The sequence below is a fragment of the Brassica napus genome, chromosome C3 (genome assembly GCF_020379485.1).
Source record: "Brassica napus cultivar Da-Ae chromosome C3, Da-Ae, whole genome shotgun sequence".
Taxonomy (NCBI): domain Eukaryota; kingdom Viridiplantae; phylum Streptophyta; class Magnoliopsida; order Brassicales; family Brassicaceae; genus Brassica; species Brassica napus.
In genome coordinates, this window is record NC_063446.1 from 35,150,184 (window position 1) to 35,169,578 (window position 19,395).

Below are 19,395 nucleotides of genomic sequence, written 5' to 3' on the forward strand. Positions count from 1 at the left end.
TGCGGTCCTCAAAATGGCTGACCAAACCCGTACCGCAAAACATGTAGGCCTTTGCGAATCGGCCCGCGGGACATAGAATTACAAACGAACATATGGCTCCTGAACGCTTCAATACATGATTCATGACGCTTTATCAGTTTCATGACGCATCAGTAAGTGAGTTTAGTCAAGGATTGAACTGGATAAGACAATACACTTGTTAGTTGAAGATTTTAGTTGGATCAAAACACTAGTTTATTTACTTTTGTTAGACTCCAAACATTTTAAAAATAAATAATACTTTAGTTGCTGAATCCAAATATTATAGCTCATAAGTTCATAACAAATTCTTTAGTTTTCTGAATCTAAAATTAAATAAAACCAACACCATATCAAAGATGCTAATCCCAAAAATAAATAAAAAGAAAACACCAATCACACTTCTTGTTCTTCATCTTTATCACCAATGAGCGACAAAAAGATGGAGATTTCTCTTCTTCACCATCAACTTCATCTTCTGCGAATAAGAATAATAGAAGTCAGTTAAAGATATATTGAAACCTAAAACTCCAAAATGTATGATAATGTGAACAAATACATATAGGCAAAACTATGAAGAACTCATTTCGGGAACTAGATCTTCTTCGGTGGAAAGTGAGTTTTCAAATTTCTTATGATGACTCGAAGGCGCTCCACCGGTACAGATCGAAGGCGCTTGGGAAACCGGAAGCATCATCGACCCTGAAACCACTGTCACCTGAGCTACATAACGTCGAATCGCTTTCTCTCTCTCTCTCTCTCTCTCTCTCTCTCTCTCTCTCTCTCTCTCTCTCTCTCTCTCTCTCTCTCTCTCTCTCTCTCTCTCTCTGCTTTAGATGAAAGCAGAAATGGAGACTTAGGATTGTGGGTTTTCAAAATCCCGCAGGTTAACCTGTAGCCCATCCCGCTTTCGACCCGTCCTGCTTTTGACCCGTCCCGCTGTGAACCCGTCCCGCGAGGCCCGCAATTTTTTGGGCTTACCAATTGGAGGCCCAATCCCGCCCCGCAACAAGTTTTTACGGGCCAGGCCCGTGGTCCAGCTTCTTGATTGCCATCCCTACTACTAACGCGATGGTTCGAGACCACTATATAGATTAGATCATTCTTTATTTATTATACCATAGCATAGAGAGCGCTTAGCTTAATTTTTGTACCTTGTACATAACATTCTTTTCTGATGGATCAATAAATTTTTAAATTTCATCAAAAAATATATAATACTAAAATAGAAATTATATATTTAAACATTCGTAATAATATCAAATACATTTATAAAATGAAAAATATTTGTGCGGACGTACGTGCGGGTTAAAATCTAGTGTGTCATTACACCATTGATTTTTGAAAGAAAAATGATGTCATGACATATTAACAATGATGACATTACTTGAAACTAATTATGACATAGACTTTTATATTTAGTGTTGTTTTGTTTTTTTGGTAAGTTTTCTATAATATGGTAAAAACTCATAAATCATCACTAGTATAATAATAAATAGTATAATAGTATAAATAAAAATATAATAATATTTTACAATTTTCTGAAATATTATTTAATTATATTTTATATTTCTTATTTTAAAATAAATCTTCAAATATTTATGCATTTTTATTAAAATTACTTTTTTCATCTCATTACCATTAATATTTTTTTAATATCTACAGTTTTAGATATATTATTTAGTATTAGTTTTTGATAATTATATACCTAACAAAAGTTTCTCTAAATTTTATAGAAATTGATTTAATTTATTTTAACCAAAATAAATAGATAAAAATTATTTATAAAATTTAAAATATAACTTTTTTTAATTTTATCTAAATCTTCATATGTAATTAAATTAAAATTTAAAACTAAAATATTGTAAGCAAATATAAAATTTAATAATTAACAAAATTTTATTTTAAAATATGATTTAAATTTAAGATTAAATATGATTTTGTTTCTGCACATTGTGCAGTAAAATACCTAATAGTTCCCTTATAGAACTCCAAACATAATTAATTGATATAGTATCAGAGCAGATGTATATGAGACTAGAACCCTAACACAAATTTAAGAAATTTTCTAAAATACCACAAGTTAAGTACAATTTTTAAAAAATACACTCAATAAAATAATATATTAACAGTTGGATTTAGCATTTAACGATTACTGTTTGGGGTTTAATATTAAAGGGTTGGTTTATAAATGTTTTATAAATATTTAAAAATTTTAATTTAGTGTTATTGTATCACAAATTTAGAGTATTTATGAAAATAGTCATCCATTAATAGTAAATTTGTAAAATAATATTAAACTTGTGATAGAATTGAAATTTCCACGCGAATTTCCTCAATTAAATGGGACTCAAATGGAAATCTGAAACTCACTAATCCAATCCAACACAAAAGCACACAAGAAAACGATTCGCGTGGTGCGATCGTGAAACGCAGGACTCATCTCTTAATAATAGTAGGGGAATCTTGAAGAGCATTTTGCTTACCATCGCATCGCCTGTGTTGATCAGCCTTGCTTTCCACCAAATTGTTCTCCACCTCTCCAAAGAAACTCAAATCAAAACAGAGCGTGAAGAGAAACCCTGAAAATATCTCAGGAGTGAAAGAACAACGGTGACTGGTGTGCAGAGAAATTGCAGTTTAGGAGCGAAACTAGTTTCCATTTTAAACTATCGGGGGTTTTCTGTGAATCGCATTCATTGATAATTCATTATCTTTTTATATTTTATTTTTGGGTCAAATTATATAGTTTGTTTTCAAACCTTTGACTAAAAAAAATAATCGAAGTGGGAGGTATATAACTTTGCGCGGGGCTCGCTTTGTAATTGATGTTTGGAGGTTGTAGTAGATCAAAGTGTGACAATTCTTTTTGGTTATTCATGGTCTTCTTGGTTTTCCAGATTGACATATGCAATGATGGAAATGTAATATTTCTTCTTGTATTAGTGTAGTATTTTTTTATAACCAAACGTTGCTAGTTTCTTGAGTTTTTCGTTATATTTTATTTTACTATATGCATTTTCTTTTCTCATAGAAACATAGTTTTTCGTTACATCTGATTATCTTACCAATATATATAACTAAATACATATAACTATTAACCTGTTGGCATGAGCGGGGTTCGTGTGCTTTGCATGTTTTCAATCATATTGATTTTCAAGAATCTCAATAGAACTGCTCGCATCTCTATGATGTTGAGTCCAGCCTTCATTGGGGAAAGACATGGACTCGATGAATCCTATAGTAACTGTTCCTAGAAGTAACACCATAAATGGCTACAATAAGGTTATCCAAGCTTTATCACTTTATCCCACTGTTCACTAGCACATAGCTCTTCGCATTTATACTTGATTAGTTGATATAGGTCAACTTGAACTTGTGTTTTCGAATAACTGTACTCCACGTCTGGGGTGAAAGATAGCTTGGTTCCGACAGCAATGACATGGAGCGGGTCTTCCTATTCTCTCTTTCCCTAATGTTAAGTATATGCAAAACTTCTCCTTAAAATAATACCAGACATTCTCTTTGTTTTTTCACATTTTCTTAAAGACTTACAATCAACATGCTGTTTTTGTTTTGTCACATTTTTTTAAGGACTTACAATCAACAGACCTTTATACAAAGAATTATTCCATATAGCTTAAAGTGCAGCAAAAAAAAACCGAACGGTTTTCAACAATCCAAATTTAGGTAGGTAATTAGGACTTAGATAACGTTATTTGGAGTGAAAAAATTGTAAAAATAACTACTTTTTGTGCTTAGAATTTTGTAGTCATGCTGCTTGAAAAACATAAGCTTAGGTGATCTCAGTGATTTGTGATGATTCTTAGCATATAGACAGTCCATTCTTTCCTAAAATCAGAGCAGACACTTTGCCCATTCTTCTTGTGTTCTTCAAGCGAGTTCGGATCACCAATGAGGCGATATGACAATTCTTCTCAGAAAATCCATAACGTCAAGCCCACGATACCCACACAACCGCTCAACACATCTTACGTTCAGCACTATTAAATCATCACATATAAAGGCATTAGTCCAAGTAAGAGAATACTATACATACAAATAGCACCAATGCCACCAAAGGTTTTCGTTGTATCGCATTCATTGAACTATCGCGTAAACACAAATGGGTTTAACGTTTTATACCAAAAAGTAACATTTATCTGTAAAAACAGTGCGAATGTATTTTTTTCTTATTTAGTTCCGCCACGCTCACATAATTTACGTGTATTAAAAATATTTTATTGTTATTTTGTTTATTAATTTTATTTGACAATTTACTGTTACGCTCTTATTTTTATAAAATTACCCCGACTCCTTTTTGGTTTTATTTTAAAAACAATTTCGAGTTTCTTATAATATATTTTTGATTAAAGGAAAATTATGATGTTATATAAAAATGTTCTTTATATTTAAAACTACCGTTTTGGATCTACCTAATTTAACACATCTTTATATCATTATCAAGTATGTATACCATACTGCTGTCCTCAATTATTTGTGATAAATATTTGTAGCTTCCTCTCTCTCTCTCTCTCTCTCTCTCTCTCTCTCTCTCTCTCCCCCCGTCTAAGCAAACTAAAAGACAAGAAGAAAAGCTATGGCTGGTATGCTTCCCGGAGTTGAGTGCGCGAGGAGACGGCGTTTCCACGGCGGTGCTCCACCGATTGACTTATCCAACACGGCTTCTGTCGCGGCAGCAACAGGACAGGTCTGGACTCGGCGACCATCGTTCTCTCTCTACACTACCAATCACGACCAAGCCTATGTCTCCTTCTCGGTAATGAAACGTCTAAAATAAAATAAACAGTTCAATCATTTTCTTGGGAAAGACTCTAAGTTCTTCTCAAGTTTATAAAATATAGGAGAGAAATGTTAGGAACAAATCGTACAGTGATGATAACGATGAGAAGCTCGTCGGAGCAGCCAAAGAAGCTAAGAAGAGGCTGGACGAGCGGCTGAGGAACCCGCGAAGAAGGGTCGGTTTGGTTAAACAAGCGTATGCTAGCAAATGAAGTACTAATTCACCTTAAAATGCGCCAAACCAGCTCAAGTCTTTTGCTTTGATTCCATGATAACGACGCATGATGATGTATTATTTATCTTTCAACATGTGGTGGTATCACATGAGCATATAATTGTGAGATTGCCTTTTGTCGGACAATTATTTTATCCCTTTAGTATTAACGCACTTTCTCTGCCAGGCGCATTTTAGCAAGTCCTCTTTATTGAATGTTAAGTTGCGTCTTTTAGTTTATAATGGAAACTTCCCGGAAACCACTAGGTATCTTCCAAGATTGCCAAATCTGATGTTAGCTCGTCTCGATTTTTGCTTTGAATTTTCAAAGGCAGAATGGCAAAGACAGAAGAGTGAATAAACCCAGGCAATGGGAAAGGTAAAACTAATGTTTGGAAACTCACTAGGCGTTGTAAGCGCGTGCCATACATGGATCTATCAATTTATTAAAAACTAGGATAGGTAGCGCGGATGTACGTTACGTGTAATAAATATAATTATATAATTGTATATTTTTTTTTTGTGTGTGTTATATAAACTTTTGCAAAAAAAGTGTATAATAATGTTTATAGTTTTTGAGAAGTTATGGTATAAAAAGATTATGTATGCTAATTAAGATTAATTATGTTTGATTTCGATGTTTGTGTCTACGTTAATTGATTGCGGCATATAACATACTATAATAGGTGGATGAGGTATAAGTGGTGCTCTCGTTGTAAGTTTTTTGATAATTTTAAATCCAAAATTGGTTGGTTAATTATGGTTTGCTATATTGGATTATTAAAAATAGACTTATGGTTCTCGTGATTATCATTTGTATGGATGGATTGGGGTCATGATTGCATTTCATTACGGTTTATGTTAGGCTGAATATGATATTTAAAAACTGAGTAAAATAGTGAAAGTGTAAATCTAACTTTTTATATTATACATTAACACTTAAATGTATAGTTATAGACTTTCGTTTCAAATATTTCAATTCGTTTAAGGCCGTTGCATAGGTGTAAATGAAATACATTTGATGCATAAATAATCTACGTCTTTTTGAAGCTCCATTATATTTGTTTACTATTATGTAAATAGTTTAGTTTTATTTTTATTTTTCTATTAGTTTCTTAATTTTTAGCGATTAATTGAATATTTTGTAGTTTTTTTTGTAAATAAATAATATTATTTTTGTTAAATGTAGATAATTTAATATTTAAAATAAGTTTATATTTTATGGAACCAAAAAATACTCAACTCCGCTTATTTTTAATTTGGGATAATGAATTTATTTATATATTCTAATAGTTAATTTTATTTATTTTTAAAATTTTTAATAATCTTTATAAATTTAGTTTCTTTATGATAATATGATGTTACGATAGTATTTAGAATGCTTTTACTTAACTGTTTATTTTAATATTTATTTTAATCTTCTATATACACACATTAACTGTATTTCATATATGCACCAAGAGTAATCTCCCACTCAAATTTATGGATTATTTTATTTCTGTTATGTTTCAAACTCGAGAGGCTGAAATACGATTTACATGCATGAATATTAATATTCTAAATGATTTTTATTTGTTCTCTTAATTTATGTTTTGCACGTATATATATATTGAGGGAGTTTTTTTTTTTAACACCGAGAGAGAGGGAGTTAAGAGATAGGTTTAGTCTCTTGAGACTTTTAAACCTAGACTGAATCTTAAATCTATATAATGTGATATGATATGATAAGTATTGGGGATTGAATCAAAGAATATCATGTGTCAGCATCTTAACTTGATCCTTGTTTATAAATTAATTATTTCTTAATTTCATCGAACCTCGAGGCTTTTGATTTAGACCAGTGTACGAAATTTACTTGCAAGGTTGAAGATGATACAAAAACAAAGTGTATCCAGTTTTAACTCATTTGTTACATCAGTGTATACATTATAATGATTTCTCAGAAAAGGTAGCTGTTTCATTTATTGCATATGGGTCACCAACAAATACGGTCATGTTTCTCCGATTAGTCTAGCAAGCCAATCTCCTTTCTAGATCATCTGTTTCAGTAGTCTGCAAGAAGAGTTAAACATACTGTTCAAAAAAAAGAAGAAGAGCTGAAACATCAAATAATGAATTATCTTAGTAAAACATGAATTATCTATTCCAAATACTTTTTTACAGATCAAAATAAGTAATTTGAACTGAGATTGTCAATGCTGAAAGCTCGTTCTAATTTCCTAAAGATCTTTTGCTACACCTTTTAGCTATCATATAAAAAAGATCTAATTTCTTCATAGAAGTAAAATTTTCAGAGGTAAGTACACATACCATGTGTAGCCACAACCATTTCTAACTTGCAGGTGCGGGGAGCATCTACACATGATATGGTTTTCAATTGAATCAAAACAGAGTTGGAATAAGTAAGGAAACTACGACACTGTCAGATTCACTGCTCAATTTTTATAATGAAATAACCTGGGAGAACTAAGCTAGAACCCTATTATGGACCAGATTGTCAGATCCTAGCACATGTGGATATAAAAGACCACATTTTGAAGAATCCTATAGATTATAGAAGCGGTGATAGAACCAGTTACGACAATATAGATGAAAATCAGTTTACCATCACGATCCCAAATTCCATTACAACCTTGACCACAAAGCAATTCACAACATGCTAAGAGATCAACGACAAATAAAGAAACATTCTGCTACGAAAACGTAAGAAACCATTTTAATATTTACAGGCGAACCTTTTCATCAAGCAGCGACATGTTAGGCCACATGAGCTCCTCTCCTTTTTCACACTCCCTGCCTCCCAAAACCAAACTAACCGGGTAAAATTGCCTCCCTAAAAATGACCAGGCTTCAATTGCTCTGCATCCCTATTTATAGTATTAGAAATTGGGATTAGCAGAGGAGTTGTGTGAGGCAAATTAATGAATACGTAGTGGGGATCCATGATGGAAGGATGGTGTTAAATAACAGAGAAACCGCTTCGAATGGGAGATTTGCGAGCAAGGGTAGATGAGAAGACAGTGAAGGCCAGAGGTTAATAGTAATGAATCCGTTCAGTAGAAAGGAGACGAATGAATTGATGGAAACCCTATAATCTCCTAAGGCGGTCGGCGGAGAAAGGAGATCGATGAAACGACAAAATAAGAAACGCCGCGTTTCGTACGCATCATATTACGCTTATAGTGGTATGGGCTCAATAAAGCTAAAGCTCAGACAAAATAAGAAGCCAGGCCCATCAGATTTCGAGAAAGAAATAAATGAAACGTAGCGTTTTATAAGGTGGACAGGTGTTGTGCTCACAAGAGCTGATTTTCTGACCTAGAATCCTATGTGGCAGCTTCAGAAGTGAGTAAAACACTCATTTATATATATAGATAGATAGATAGATAGATAGATACATGAAGATTTGGAAAGTACAGTAGAATCTCAATAAATTAATAATGTTAGAACTTTGAAATTTTATTAATTTATAGAGATATTAATTTACAAAAATTTCTTTATTTAGATTTCTTATTTTAAGATATATTTATTCGAAAATAAAAAATATGATTTTAGTGTATAGAAATTAATTTTATTTTTAAATTTGACATTTATATTACTTTTATTATATTATTTGGTGTATATAATACATATTGCATAGAACTTAAATGTGATTTTAGATATAATATTACTAAATCTCATCAAAATATATTAAGTGTTAAAGAAATATAAAGATAATTCCATTGTGGATATAAAACAAACAATATAATAATAGGTTCTTACTTATATGAAATATGTATACATATAAATTATTAATTTATAATAATAATGGGACCATATATTTACTTAGAATTTTCTAAAAAATTATTATCTTATTATTTTATCGATTTATGTCAAATTTTGAACCGGTTCAAGTTGGAAACGACGAAATTTATTAATTTATAGAGATTATTAATTTATCAAGTATTAATTTATAGAGGTTCTACTGTACGCTGAAATTTTTTTTTGTACTCTTTTATATATATAATATGGTATTGGTTTCAAATTTTATACGTCCGCTATATATTAATCATAGAGCATTACAACATGTTTTATCAGTCACATATTATCACTAAGATGATTTTTAGAATCCTTAGAAAAAAAAGTTGGTCCATTCAAATATATATTATACTTTTTATTAAAATAACTATCAAATTGATTAGTAGTGTAAAAAAACTATTTTTTTATTTTTTCCTTAAATTAAAGCTACGGAATTACCTAATATGGTTAACATATATGAGACAATTAATAATTATGAATAATACATATTTGATTAGGAGTGGACAGAAAACCCGGACCGAACCAAACCAATTCAAACCCAAAACGATCCAAACCAAACCAAACTATATGTCTAAACCTTTTTGTTCAAGATTTTATCAATCCAAATGTTTCGGTTTGGTTTGGTTTAAAACCAAACCAAACCGAAGTGTTTTAATCAGATTAACTAAATATACTAATAATATTAAAATTTAATATATTTAACCATTAAGCATAGACATCTAAACATAATTTTATACATTTTACTTCTAAATAAATAAAATTAACACAACAAAAAATATGAATATGAATCTCATACAGTTTTATTTTAGCATTTGGTTTACGATTAAATATGAAAAAAGTGTTAAATGATGATTTGTTTATGTTTTTATAAATTATATTTTGTAATAAAACTAAAAAATTAAATCAGTTGAACTGAAAAAATACAAACGAAACCAAACACAAACCAAACCGAACACAACCAAAATAAACTAAAACCGAACCAAACCGAACATAAACCAAACCATAGTAATTTGGGTTGGCATTGGTTAAAGCGTTTTTAGACCCAAATAAACCAAACCGTATCGAACCCATAAATAATCTGAAATGCCCACCCCTATATTTGATAACAATTTTTGTATCCTCTTTTTTTTCTTTAAAAACATTTAGATTATTAAAATAAATTTAACAATCACATTAATCATATATTAAAAGTTGTAGATTTTTTCTTATATGTTATATTTTGATTTTTTTTTAAAACGACTATAAATTATTAAAAATGGTAAAAGTCCCACGTTGAAAATTTTGTGATTAATAGTTTAACTTTTTTTTTTCAAGCAAGATACAAATGATCATAAATCATATGAATATGAAGTCTCATAAATAGATATTATTAGTATATATATATATATATATATATATATATATTAATAAAATTCAAATTAAATTATATACTTTTTTTTGTCATCAACTTATACATACTCATACTGACTCTGTGAACCAAACCGGGAGATCTGCATCCGTGTGAATGACGAAAGACGATTGCTTCCTGACACTGCGTGCTAGGCTATACTATATAAAAATATAAAAATATGTTAATATCAAAATTTGCGTTGAAAAATTATTGAGAGCTTAATATTTTAATTTTAAAATTTGAATTGATAAATCTCACATTAAAAGTCTTGTGATTAACGGTTTAAATTTTTGTTACATCAAATATATAAATGTTAATAAAATCATATGAGTAGGAAGTGTCAATAATAAATATTTATATTAAAATATACTATATATATATGTCAATATCACTAAAATTTAATTATGTACCATATAAAGTAAATAAAATAATTGTTTTGATTTATCTACCAAAAATCTGATTATAAATAAACAAAAGGTATTGGTTTTAATTTATTTGCTTACTCTAATGTATATTGTTTTATGTATACAAATTATTTTTAAATAGGTGGTTTTTAATATGTTAGTTGATCCTCACAATCCCTCAAATAAACTTCTTCAATCGAAGCGATTTTATATTGAAAGCAATATATATATATATACATTATTTTATTCAAATTAAATACTTTAGTCTTGATTTTTATTTCTACATCATGAAAAGATTCCAATCACCTCATTTTAAGTTTGTCGAAGAATGAGACGTTTGATCATTTTTCTGATATTTGTTTCTCCCTTATACACTAACTAGCTATTATAATTGTAAGAATGAGATATGTGAACTATTTATTATAAGTTTTCTGATTTATCATCTAATAAATAAAAAAGTTCTTATATTTCGAGTATGCACTTATATTATATAAAAACTTGATATATTAGATTTGAACACTAACATGTGAATACATTTTGCTAGTGATTTTGTTCAAAAATTTGATTCTTAGATATGTATTTAGATTGGAACTGATTTTTACAGATGTCCAATTTTTAAATTGACACTTATGTAATCACCGGATTCACAGAAGAAGTTAAAAAAAAAAGAAACTAAATTCTTATCAGTGAAACAGAAACGAGAACGAAAGCACAATTTTCTAGAAGTAGAAAATGAAATCAATTATGGAGAGTCAATAGTAAACAAATTGAGAGCAGAAAAACTAATCCTCTTTCGTCATTTTAGAGTAGATGTTGTCTTTCTGGTTTTTGTTTGTGTCAGCCGTAAAACTTAATTTTATTTTGTGCATATGAAGTCTTAAAAATAATTTAAATGAGATGTAATACGCTAACTCTCAACGATGATACATTTAATAGACCAACATTAGTATTCGTCATTTTACAGTTGATAAAGATTTGTTGCAAAATGTTAAAACCATTTAACGGACAAACGTTAGTACAAAAAACTTACCCGCGCATGAACGCGGATTATCTTCTTGTATAATACTAAAAGTTAGATACATCATTGATATTAAAATTCATAGATTTATATATATATATATATATATATATATATATATATATATACTAATTAGGTCACAAAATATAAGTTGTACTTTTAGTTCACATATAAAATATAGTCTACTTAGGGACGCAAAAAATATAGGACAAAAATATATCGTTTTGATCTTGAGAACAACCCAAAGAAATTTAGGATTACACTTTCAATCCTCTATTCTTCAATAATCTGGGAACTTGGGTGGCAAGCACAAAACCAATGCAATTCTCCATCTCTTCCTCATGCTCCACAAGCCCAACGACCATCATCTTCAAATCTAACATATTACAATCATGTTAATGTTTTTTAAATAGTCTATTTTGATCATACACATAAAAATAATAACAAATAAAATACAAATAATATTCATGTGTTATTTTATACATATATTAATTTTATAATAATCAAATGCAAATCTAATAATACAATGTATATATATTATCATTTATAACAAAAATTAAATTACTCTATGTAAGATTTTAATTTCTGCCTTCAAAATTCATATAAACATTTAAATATATGGAAAGTATTAAAATATTAAAAATTAAACATTTTAAATAATATCAATATATAAAGTGAAAACAAACATCTGCATATGTGCGAAGGCCAAGCTCTAGTACATTGTTAAAAGGAAACAAATCTTTCATATACTAGTACATTTTTTAAAATTAAATAAATAATAATTAAATAAAGTAATTCTTTGGTCAAATAGAATAAAATCTTTGAAAATGAAAAAATAAATCTGTTATTATTTAGTGTATATATGGTCAACGAAAAATTAAATTCGTGATAAACTAGTCAAATATAAATATGTTAAAAAAGTTGTTGTTGAAAATAATTTTTATTTCATATCACATAATTAATAGTTTAATTGGTCAGAGCACTGCCCCGTCAATATTCCATATTTACATATTATTATCATAATTAGAGTCAATTTTCCAAAAATATAATAATAACTCTTATTATTAAATTTATTATAATTGTCAACTCATCATCCTATAAATCTCTCTTTTAGTGTCTCCCAAAATTTAGAGTCTTACAATATACAATAAACAAGTAACTAAATCTAGAAATAATTATGGCTAAAGCAAAATTTTCAGTTGTTTTCCCCATCATCTTCCTTATAATGTTTGCTTTAGGTATGCGTCTATCTTAACTTTTCCTCAAAAAGTGTATTCAGTTACAATTTTAATCTAGTACCAGTCTTGTTTGTTAGAACATGTCTTGAATATTGTGATGATAGTTTTTTGAAATACATAATCCCTAAAAATATATATATATATATACATAATTTTTGATAGTTTACTCATAGCAATATTCAAAGATTCTTTTTTTTTGTTAAGAAATAGCAATATTCAAAGATGCTCGCCTTATTTAACTTAGTTTTCTGGTTTTGCCTTTATTCATTGGTATATATATATATTGTATTTTATTGTGTTGATATCTCCTAAATCTTAGTTTTTCATTATTTAAACATAAAATGTTGTTTTATCTATTGTAGCTGAGGATTGTATGGGATGTCAGGCGATGCTTGGTGATTGCCGTAGATGCGGAATAAAATGCAGTTCTTACGGAAGACATGCAGAGGCTCACTGTGATTACCGCTATGATGGTGGCGCTTGTATTTGCGACTTTCCTTGTAATCCTCCACCAAACCTTTAAAATGGAAAATTATTGGTAATTAATATGAAGAAATAATATGTTGAATCTCATAATCATAGTTGCTGCAATATTTCATATTTTAAATAATAATTCTGTGAACCTTTGATATCAATAAAATTTATAGAACACAAAACTAGTTGCATTTAGATTTTTAAATTAAAATTAGAGCTAAACATAAATAGGATTTAAAGTTTGATGCAAACTGATGAAATCAAATTAAACCGATAAAAAACTGTACTCCAACAACTAGAGTTGGACATTCAAAAAATCTTTGGGGGTTTATTTAGATTATTTATACACCAACCAGAGATAACCAAATATCTCCTGCACATTATTTTTGAGAAGTGATTTGACATCTAATCTATTAATTTAGGGTTCTTTTTTAATCTATCATTAACAAATCATAGTATGCCCACTTAAAAAATTAGTTAATATGATATATTTGATTATTTACATTAATAATAAAACAACTATAAATTTGATTTTTTAATTATAAATATTTTTATAAAATAACATATTAATTAATTTAGTAATTAGTAATATAATATTGTTGTAGATCAATTTTAACTAAAATTTTAATATAAAACAAGAAAATTAAAATTATCTACTATTTTTCATAAATTATATAATTATATTCTGTATTATATAAAAAGAGAAGTGCTATAGGAATTAAATATGATAAAATTATATTTTAACAAATTTTAGTTTTTTTTAAAAAATTATTTCACTTAAATAAATTATCACTCATCATTAAAATGAGTTAAAACTTGTAAACTATATAATATTTTATATCAAAATAAATTTATTAATATAGGTTAAACTTTTATATCTACAACTATATATATTATATAGTTTGTTTTCAAACCTTTGACTAAAAAAAATATTTGAAGTGGGAGGTGTATAACTTTGCGCGGGGCTCTCTTTGTAATTGATTTTTGGAGGTTGTAGTAGATCAAAGTGTGACAATTCTTTTTGGTTATTCATGGTCTTCTTGGTTTTCCAGATTGACATATGCAATGATGGAAATGTAATATTTCTTCTTGTATTAGTGTAGTATTTTCTTATAACCAACCGTTGCTAGTTTCTTGAGTTTTTCGTTATATTTTAGTTTACTATATTCATTTTCTTTTCTCCTAGAAAGTTAGAAACATAGTTTTTCGTTACATCTGATTATCTTACCAATATATATAACTAAATACATATAACTATTAACCTGTTGGCATGAGCGGGGTTCGTGTGCTTTGCATGTTTCAATGAAATTAATTTTCAAGAATCTCAATAGAACTGCTCTCATCTCTATGATGTTGAGTCCAGCCTTCATTGGAGAAAGACATGGACTCGATGAATCCTATAGTAACTGTTCCTAGAAGTAACACCATAAATGGCTACAATAAGGTTATCCAAGCTTTATCACTTTATCCCGCTGTTCACTAGCACATAACTCTTCGCATTTTACTTGATTAGTTGATATAGGTCAACTTGAACTTGTGTTTTCGAATAACTGTACTCCACGTCTGGGGTGAAAGATAGCTTAGTTCCGACAGCAATGACATGGACCGGGTCCTTCCTATTCTTTCTTTCCCTGAGACCATCATTAACCCCAGTTTCTTAACTGAGATTCTTAGCTTCGGCTAAGAGACGGTTCTTAACCAAGGTTAATGATGCCCTAATTTTAATTATATGCAAACTTCTCCTTAAAATAATACAAGACATTCTCTTTGTTTTTACTTTTTTCACATTTTCTTAAAGACTAACAATCAACAGGCCGTTTTCATTTTTTCACATTTTCTTAAGGACTTACAATCAACACGTCTTTATACGAAGAATTATTCTATATAGCTTAAAGTGCAGCAAAAAAACGGACGGATTTCAACAAACCAAATTTTGGTAGGCAATTAGGACTTAGATAACGTTATTTGGAGTGAAAAATTGTAAAAATAACTACCTTTTGTGCTTAGAATTTTGGAGTCATGCTGCTTGAAAAATAGAAGCTTAGGTGATCTCTGTGATTTGTGATGATTCTTAGCATATAGACAGTCCATTCTTTCCTAAAATCAGAACGACACTTTGCCCTTTCTTCTTGTGTTCTTCAAGCCATTTTAGATCACCAATGAGGCGATATGACAATTCTTCTCAGAAAATCCATAACGTCAAGCCCACGATAGCCGCACAACCGCTCAACGCATCTTACGTTCAGCAAGTATATAAACTTATTTACCCCTATTTTCAAAGATCGAAACCTGAATCCACATAAACGTTGGTTTTCTTGGTTTACATCATAAACTGAATACCAAACTAAATTAATAACCCAAAGCCAAAGAGAACCAAATCCAAATAAAACCTTACCAAACCAAAATTCAATTCATAAATGACCCAATTTCATTTTCTTCTTCTCATCATCGCCATTTTTTAACAACAAGCTTTATTAGATGAAATTGTATACATGAAAAGAATTAAGCAAACATGAGGAAGATTAAAAAAAATCAGAAATTTGAATGTTGCAGAGCCTTTTTCGCAAGAGCATCATCTCGTACGGCTATACCTCTGCTGCGAGGAGGTGGGAATGCTATGCATCATCTCGTACGGCTAATCCGAAGTTCTCTTAGAGATTGAATGATGTTGGTAGAGTAGATATGTTGTTGCTTCTCTGATCTCCATAACTGAACCGACGATTGAGAAGGTGGTGGTGACGGCTGTTTCTTCTTCCGTTTACGTCGCGATTGATTATAACCAGTGTTCGTCGGAAAAATGGACTCCATGTCAAATCCTCTGTTTCACCCAACTAAGACGTTTCTGAAGACAGATTTAATTAAGGACTGGAGTTAACATATTAGTTTTTTGTTTTCTTATTGATATGGTCGGGTGAAGAAGACGAGGTTGAAGAAGATGGAGATCGGGTAGAGTTACGGAAGACACAGTTAATTATGGTTTGGTATTTTTGAGATTTAATATGATTTAATTGATTTAATCAATTTTAAACTAGGTTTAACAGTTGGTTAACTTGTCTAATACTAATTGGTTAAAACAAACCAGGTTAAAACTAAAAATTGAGAAATAGTAAACCAATCTACACCAGCTCAATGTCGGTTTCAGTTATCTACACCAGCTCAATGTCGGTTTTAGTTCTCATCTAAAGCATTACGTGGATTTTGATTTCCATCTTTGAAAATAGGGGTAAATAGGTTCATGTACTTAAAATGTGTGTAATTAGGACGAGCATGAAAGATTGTGTGAATTTGTTACTATACGATACTTTTTTTTTTTTTTTTTTTTAACCTAAGGGTATCCCGGGCCTATGGAAGGGTCCAGACTAATCCCCAAGGGGAGGTGCAACCCACGGATAGACCCTCTTTCCGGGTATGCAAATGGGTCCTAAAGCATGGACCCATATCCGTGTGGGGTGTCCAGAGACATCATGAGGTAGTTCCCTCCGGCGGGGTTTGAACTCGCAATCTGGGTGCAGGAAGGAGCCCGTCCTTACCATTGGGCCATGATGTTCTGGACACTATATGATACTTCTGGTGGATAAATAGATCGTTTACCCTACAAACACACTAATATATTATTTTGGAAGTCCATCCAAAAGTTGCCAAATGCCTTCCAATATTTAGTATATATAATTAATGTTTAAGTAAATTTATGTGTCCGACAATAACAAACGATTCTCCTCAGCCTAATCGCTAAACCACTACTCTTACTAAACTTGAATCGTCCCCCCCCCCTCCCCCCCGCGTTCGTTTTTCCCCGGAATCGGAACTTTTTTGGGTTTTAAATTGAATAGAAATTTGATGGTTATATATTTTTTAAATGCTTCCCTAACAGATATAACATTTCGGTCCAGCGGCTGCACACAACTATTCCATGTCCCATAGTTCCTCGGTTCAATTCCTCGGTCTTGTAAAATATTTTAATTTTTGTTCCTTCTTAAAATTATATAACTTTTTTGAAAGTTACCAACGTGTAGATCAAATCTTTAATTTTTCATCTTATTTCATCTTTTGTTATTGAGAAACACACTAATATCTTTATATCCTTATTTTAGGTAATAACTTATGCAAAAAACACTCATTTTATTTTTTTGGAAACTCACCCTAAAAATGACGCAAGCTTTCCTAGATATCATATGTGTTTTATAATGATACCACATTTAACATTTTGTTGATAAAATTACTGAAAATTCTTCAAGACATCCTGAAACTTCTTCAATAACTACCTGAATGAAACAAATGTTTTCATAATTCATTACAACTTCTTAGGAACATTCCATACTTGCCCAAGTCAACACTAATAGCACACGAAGTTTAAGAACATAGTCTGAGCTAAACAGAAAATGAGTGTGACATGTTCACTTTCTCTGACCTTCCTTGAAATCTTTTCTTCTGCTTGATTCGGTTTGGATGACGTCTCATTCGATGGCTTTGTGTCAGTCTGCAAAAATCAGGAAGGCTATCATGATTATATACAAAAAATTCCAAAATTACTTGAAAACTTCAAAAATAAAACAAGAATGAGCATATACGTGTTGTGTCACATTAGGTGAGAAATATTGAGTCCTAGTATGTGTCTCAGCCTATAAGGCAAAAAAAAACTGTAAGAGATTTTTTTTCAGAATAAATCTTACCTTATCGTCAAGTTTTTCATTGGATGACATCTCACTCGATGGCTCTATTTCATTCTGCAAAAATCATAAAGGCTATCATGATTATGTATAAAATCTTCCAAAACTGCTTGAAAACTCCAAGTGTAAAATAAGATTTGAGCATATACGTGTTGTGTCACATTAGGGGGAAAAACATGAGTCCCAGTCTGTGGAGACAATGGATAGGCAGGTGTCTCATTCGATGGCTCTGTCTCATTCTGCAAAAATCATAAAGGCTATCTTGATTATGTACAAAAGCTTCCAAAACTTTTTGTTCCGATGAAATCAATGTTCTGAGTTGAATACATTGTATTGACTTTTTGTTTCTGTGTTCAGATAGTACCAGAGAGGTGCAGATATAAAATTTCAAGCATTATCGACTACTTCTATACACAACTCAGCTTAAGATATTATGATCTAACAAATGCTAACCAATTTTATGTGTATTCTTGACAAGAAAAAGCTATAACTTTTAGAGGAACAAGAGAACTAAAACATCGACACATACAAGTTTGAAACAATATCATATCACCCAATCTACCTGTATGACACAATCAGAGTAAAAAAAATTGAATCTCAGACAAATAAAGCATTTGTCAAAGAAGAACTAGGAACATCAAAGATTCAAAATGGCTTACCAAAAAGCAAGGTAACGAATTCGTCTTCTTCCGTAAGCCATGTTCTGTAAATAAAGCTTCATGAGATTCCTTCATTGTATTCTGATTATGTTCTCTCTGATCGATTTGAACAACAAAATAAGCTCAAATATATTATCTGAAGAACAACAAATCGAAACCCCCAAATTTCAATTCGAAAACCCTAAGTTTTCGAATTGAAATTGAAAATTTTCTTTGTAAACCATTGTCAATAAAGATTAAAACATATCGATACACAACTCGTTTCTTCGACATGGATAATCACTGCTTCGTTCCTCGCCGGACTTCAACAACTCGTCGCCAGAGATTACTTCACGATATTTTTTTTGGTCGAGATAATATTATAGTTGAAAAATGGCATTATAGTCTTTATCTCTATAAACAAAGGTTATTAATCTGATTTTCAGTTTGATAGACTACTTTTGAGACAAATATTAAATAAAGTTATATTATTTTTTTATTCATTTTATTTGATAATTTACTGTTACGCTCTTATTTTTATAAAATCACCCCGACTCCATTTTGGTTTTATTTTAAAAACAATTTCGAGTTTCTTATAATATATTTTTGATTAAAGCAAAATTATAAAGAGAAATCGTAATGTTATATAAAAATATTCTATATATTATTTTTTGATCAAAAATATTCTATATATTTAAAACTACCTTTTTTGTATATACTTAATTTAACGCAT

The 19,395-nt window shown here is 30.1% G+C and overlaps 1 protein-coding gene and 3 long non-coding RNA genes across 4 annotated transcripts; 1 reads left to right on the plus strand and 3 right to left on the minus strand.

The window, feature by feature from the left end:
* Window positions 1–4,367: 4,367 nt before the first annotated feature.
* Window positions 4,368–5,152, minus strand: LOC125583710. Its single transcript, XR_007320765.1, has 2 exons — window positions 4,911–5,152; window positions 4,368–4,810 (listed from the first exon to the last, which is right to left on the minus strand). It is a non-coding gene; the product is annotated as an uncharacterized LOC125583710 (long non-coding RNA).
* A 1,714-nt stretch (window positions 5,153–6,866) lies between these two features.
* LOC125583709 lies at window positions 6,867–8,611 on the minus strand. The gene is made up of 2 exons (XR_007320764.1): window positions 7,771–8,611; window positions 6,867–7,087 (listed from the first exon to the last, which is right to left on the minus strand). It is a non-coding gene; the product is annotated as an uncharacterized LOC125583709 (long non-coding RNA).
* Window positions 8,612–11,882: 3,271 nt separating this feature from the next.
* LOC111204171 lies at window positions 11,883–13,516 on the plus strand. Its single transcript, XR_002656584.2, has 2 exons — window positions 11,883–12,883; window positions 13,246–13,516. It is a non-coding gene; the product is annotated as an uncharacterized LOC111204171 (long non-coding RNA).
* A 4,079-nt stretch (window positions 13,517–17,595) lies between these two features.
* Window positions 17,596–19,179, minus strand: LOC111204017. The gene is made up of 5 exons (XM_022698214.2): window positions 18,942–19,179; window positions 18,684–18,779; window positions 18,174–18,263; window positions 18,028–18,081; window positions 17,596–17,834 (listed from the first exon to the last, which is right to left on the minus strand). The coding sequence occupies exons 1-5, from the start codon at window positions 18,954–18,956 to the stop codon at window positions 17,691–17,693; spliced, it is 399 nt and encodes a 132-aa protein (XP_022553935.1). The 5' UTR covers window positions 18,957–19,179; the 3' UTR covers window positions 17,596–17,690.
* Between the last annotated feature and the right edge of the window lie 216 nt (window positions 19,180–19,395).